We start from the raw sequence: 4,688 nt of genomic DNA on the forward strand, positions 1-4,688 counted from the left end.
GACTCCATCTCAAAAAAGAAAGAATTTTTACTGGGCCAGGCGAGCTGGCTCACACCTGTAATCCCAGCACTTTGGGAGGCCCAGGTGGGTGAATCACCTGAGGTCAGGAGTTTTACACCAGCCTGGCCAACATGGCAAAACCCCATCTCTACTAAAAACACAAAAATTAACTGGGCATGGTGGTATGTGCTTATAATCTCAATTACTTGGGAGGCTGAGGCAGGAGAAGAGCTTGAACCTGCAGGACAGAGGTTGCAGTGAGCCGAGATCATGCCATCACACTCTAGCCTGGGTGACAGAGTGAGACTCCGTCTCAAAAAACAAACATTTTTTACTGGCCAGGCTCAGTGGCTCACACCTGTGATCCCAACACTTTGGGAAGCTGAGGCTGGAGGATCACTTAATGCCAGGACTTCAAGATCAGCCTGGGCAACAGTGGGACCCTATTTCTTTAAAAAAAAAAAAAAAAAGTTTCTTAATTAGCCAGGTGAAGTGGTGTACTCCTGTAGACCCAGCTACATAGGAGGCTGGGGTGGGAGGATCACTTGAACCCAGGAGTTCAAAGCTGCAGTGAGCTATGATCACACCACTGTACTCCAGCCTAGGTAAGGCCCTGTCTCTAAAAACAAAATAAATACAAAGCCAAGGAGTACTGATTCAGATGCACTATAAAGGCCACCCTAGCAACAGACAGCCACATTTATAAGTCCTGACAGGGACCTGAAATAGCAATGTGGTCACAGGAAGGGAGAACTTAGCGAGATCGGGTGGTTCACGAGGTGTCCGCTGGATGTATGAGTAGTTGTTTCCTATTGGGGCTGTTAACAAATTACCACAAACTGAGAGGCTGAAAACCACACCAATTTATTATCTTACAGTTCTAGAGGTCAGGAGTCCAAAATGATTTTCACCGGGCTGAAGTTGTGTCAGTGCGGCTTTGTTTCTCCACGGAGGCTCTGGGGCAGAATCCAATGCCTTTTTCAGCTCCTCCAGGGCCACCTCATCGCCTGGCTCTGGGCCTTCTTGCCATCTTCAGAGCCAGAAGCTTCCTTGCTTCATGCACAGACCCTCCTGACTCCCTTTCCCTTCTAAGGGCCCCCATGATTACTCGGGGCCCACCTCAACCACCCAGGGTCATCTCCCCACCATGAAATCCTGAACTGAAGCAGAGGCGCTGGATCCCTTTCGCCATACAAGGTAACACTTTCCCAGGTTCTGGGGTTCAGAACCTGGACATCTTTGGTGGCTGTTATTCCACCCACCACCGTCATCAGTGACGTGCCCTAAGGAGGGGCTGTGAGGTCACGTGAGGTCAGCTTCGGAAGGGCTAGGTTTGAGTGCCTGGAGGACACCGGCAGGAGGCGCCCCTGGGCTCCACTGATTTACCATGCACTCACTCAGCACCCCTGAGAGACCATCCCTGGGGCCTACAGGTGAACTCTGTGCCTCAGCCCTGACACCTGCTTTCCACTTCCGGACCTTTCTGAAATCAAGACGCATCTTTAGATCAATGGCATCTTACTGTGTCACTGGCAGGCCTCTTCTTTCTTAGTGACGTTTAAAGGAAGGTATCTTACCCCTGACGGCTTCTTGGACTGAATGAAATTCCAGTGTGAGCAGGCACTAGAGCAGGCCTCACAAGAGCATCAGGTAACCCCACTCCGCCCTGGCCCCCAAGTTTTTCCTAGTTGCTCGTCTGGCCCTTTCTGCCCTGGGATTCCAAGTGTCCTGCAGCTCCGGTGCCCAGATCCCCGTAACTAACGGTCCCCACTAAAGCCACACACACGCTCAGCTCTACGACCACGGTGGGGTCCAGGAGCCAGCCCTCCCATTAGGGGTGCCTCAACCATGGGGGTCGGACCCAGGGGGCTCTCTCTCGGCCTGGCTGCAAACTGAAAACACCTGGGGGCTTCCGAAATACCCAGTGCCTGGGCCACAACCTAGACCAGCTCAATCCGAATATCCAAATAAATATTACAGCTCCCCAGGAGACTCCAAGGGGCAGTCAGAATGGAAAACTGGAAGAAACCATCTAACGTGGTGCAAGGGAGGTGTAAGGCAATGCTGGTGGGGGGTAGGGGGTGGAGGGTGCCAGGCCCAGGCTATAGAATTACACCTATCTCCCATGCCTCTGCCACCAGACTCTGAATTCCTGGAAGGGGACCAGCCCAGCTACCTCAGTTTCCTCAAGGCACTAGCCCTGTGCCAGGCACCTAGTGGGGCCGAGAGAATGTAGGCCGCAGGGCCTCAAAGGCCAGGCAGCAAAGGCTTTGTGCCAAGAAAGGTCTGGGAAAGGAGCCCACTGGTTCTGGGCCAGCCCTTTGATTCCTGTGACCTCCAGTGAGTCACTGCCCCTCTGTGCCAGTACAATGCACTCTTGGCCCACGCTTGGCCACTGAGTTTGCATTTCACTGAAGGGCTGTGGGAATGACTGCAAGGATAGCGGAAAGTCAGGCTAGGGAAGATACTGGCTCTCAGAACCTTAGGGATCTCGGTCTTGGACCACTCATCCCACTTCTGCCCCAGTGTCTATGGAGCTTGAGAGGGTGGAGCAAGAGTAAAAGGTTTCCATGTTCACCCCCAACAGGGACCCAATGTCTTCTTGATGCCCTGGTCCTTCCAGGCCTAAAAGCTCCACTTCTGGGGCTCCATCCCCTGGTGGCTGGGTGGCTGCAAGGACAAAGAATCTGAGATCCTGAAAGCCAAAGACCTAAGGGGAATCAAACAAAAAACCTCGGAGAGGAACACAGAGTAGCGCAGTTGGGGGTGTTTACACGGCAAGCAGAGTCCAGGCAGTGAGGCCACAGGACACCTGACAAGCACCTCCAAAGAAGATCTTCATGGGAGCAAACACTCAGGGACCAAGGCAAGTCAAAAGTGGCTGTGGAGAAGGCCCCTGGCTTCTGGCCGTCAGCACAGCCAAGGCCCCAATATACAACTAAAGGCTTTTATTGGGAAAGGGAAATTGACTGAAAAATGGCCTCCAATTTCCTCACTGTCTGAGGCACTTGGTGCCTCCTCCACAAAGTCCAGGAAAGAAGGACCCACCAAACTGGGACCCCAGCAGGCTCAGGTGTAGAGGTCAAAGTCAATGCGTTTGGAGTTGTAGAACTGACCACCAGGGGGGTCCAGCTTCCGGCAATAAACACCATTCGGGAAGTAGCCTTCACTCACCCAGGTCTGCAAGGAGAGGGCAGAGCTGGGGAAGGACTGACAGGAGTAGGGGAAGCAGGGACAAGCCAGAAGGAGGGAGAAAGCAGCTCACCTGCATCTGGGCGCTGGTGAAGGGCCCATACAGCTCGGCATCCCCCGTGTTCTCCCACTTATATTCCCACATCACATCCACCAGACCATCTCCTGGCGACTCTGGTTCTAAAATAATAGGCAAAGCCATTTGGCCTCCAGTGTCTCACTTCCACCCACTGCCCCCTCCTCTGTCCTCCAAGCTTACCTCCTCTCTGGGTAGGGGTTGGGGTCTCCAGTTCCTCCTCTGCCACTTCCTCAGCAAACATGTCCAGGGAGGGTGGGGGTGTGGGATTGTGGGGTCCCAGGGTCTCACACCCCAAACCCTTCAGCCGCATAGCCAACCGTTCCCTTGTTTCCTGGTACACACCAAGGTTGCCCCGGGCCACCATCTGGTCGGCCAACCCGGAGAGCCGGTCCAGGCGCTGAGGGGAACTGGGTCGCCCAGGCCCCTTGCTGCTCCCTTTGCCTCCTCCTCGGGCCCCCAGACGCCTCAGTGCCCCAGCCACTGTCTCTCTAGGCAACAGGAGCTCCAAAAGTCCCTCCAAGAGGGCTTGGGCACTCATTGGGGTCTGGCCCAAGCTGTCTTCCTCCTCTGAGTCTGAGGCCCGGTGCTGGCCAGGTGGCCGCTCCCGGATCTTCACCTGTAATGGGAAGATGCAGTAATTTCCTACGAACTGCCATGGGAGCAGGCCTAGCATCTGCCACTCCCAGGCCCCAGCCACACCAGCCTCTGGGCCGCACCCAGTCAATGTTGTCCAGCCAGCTGTCTCGGATCTGAGCATCCCGGTTCAGGAAGTAGTTGCCATCAGCATCAAAGTGGCCTTCCTCCATCTCCTCTTGCAGGTTAAAGGGTGTGATCCGAACACCCCCCTCGCTGGGGAGTGTGGCTGCCTCCTGACCTGCACCAAAGACACAGGTGCCCTTTTCTAGGCATGGGAAAAAGAGACCGGAGCCTCCCTCGCTCCACACCACCAGAGACCCCTACTTGTTCCTCCAGCAGAGTGTATTCTTGGGTACAGCTCACCTTCTACATCCTCTGAGGCCAGGATGTCGTATTTGCTGGACCCCCCATCATCATCATCCTCCTCATCGCTATCCAAAGAGTGTTTGCCTTTGAAGCGGCTCCCAGGACCCCCTGACCCAGCCACAGGGTCCACCAGCTGTGAGCAGGAGTCAAGTCAAGAAATGCAGGTTACTGGCTACCTCCCCAAATACTTCTGGATCTGGACCCAAATATTTCCGGATCTCGACTACTTCCCCAAATATTTCAGGACCCACACTGAAGATGCTCCCAACCCATTCCTCAGAGAACCTGAAAAAACTAGGCTTTTCAGGCCGGGCGCGGTGTCTCAAGCCTGTAATCCCAGCACTTTGGGAGGCCGAGACGGGCGGATCACGAGGTCAGGAGATCTAGACCATCCTGGCTAACACGGTGAAACCCC

The 4,688-nt window shown here is 54.7% G+C and overlaps 1 protein-coding gene across 1 annotated transcript in view; it reads right to left on the bottom strand.

Annotated features, from left to right (window-relative positions):
- Window positions 1–840: 840 nt before the first annotated feature.
- The window catches only part of CD2BP2 (CD2 (cytoplasmic tail) binding protein 2), a 5,149-nt gene continuing 1,301 nt past the window's right edge, over window positions 841–4,688 (bottom strand). The window contains exons 3-7 of the mRNA XM_011933567.1: window positions 4,271–4,406; window positions 3,988–4,145; window positions 3,452–3,887; window positions 3,266–3,372; window positions 841–3,180 (exon numbers count right to left, since the gene is read on the bottom strand). Of these exons, the coding sequence (XP_011788957.1) occupies window positions 3,070–3,180; window positions 3,266–3,372; window positions 3,452–3,887; window positions 3,988–4,145; window positions 4,271–4,406 (948 nt within the window). The 3' untranslated portion in view covers window positions 841–3,069. The remainder of the gene's footprint in view (window positions 3,181–3,265; window positions 3,373–3,451; window positions 3,888–3,987; window positions 4,146–4,270; window positions 4,407–4,688) is intronic.

Source organism: Colobus angolensis, unplaced genomic scaffold, assembly GCF_000951035.1.
Source record: "Colobus angolensis palliatus isolate OR3802 unplaced genomic scaffold, Cang.pa_1.0 Scaffold128, whole genome shotgun sequence".
Taxonomy (NCBI): domain Eukaryota; kingdom Metazoa; phylum Chordata; class Mammalia; order Primates; family Cercopithecidae; genus Colobus; species Colobus angolensis.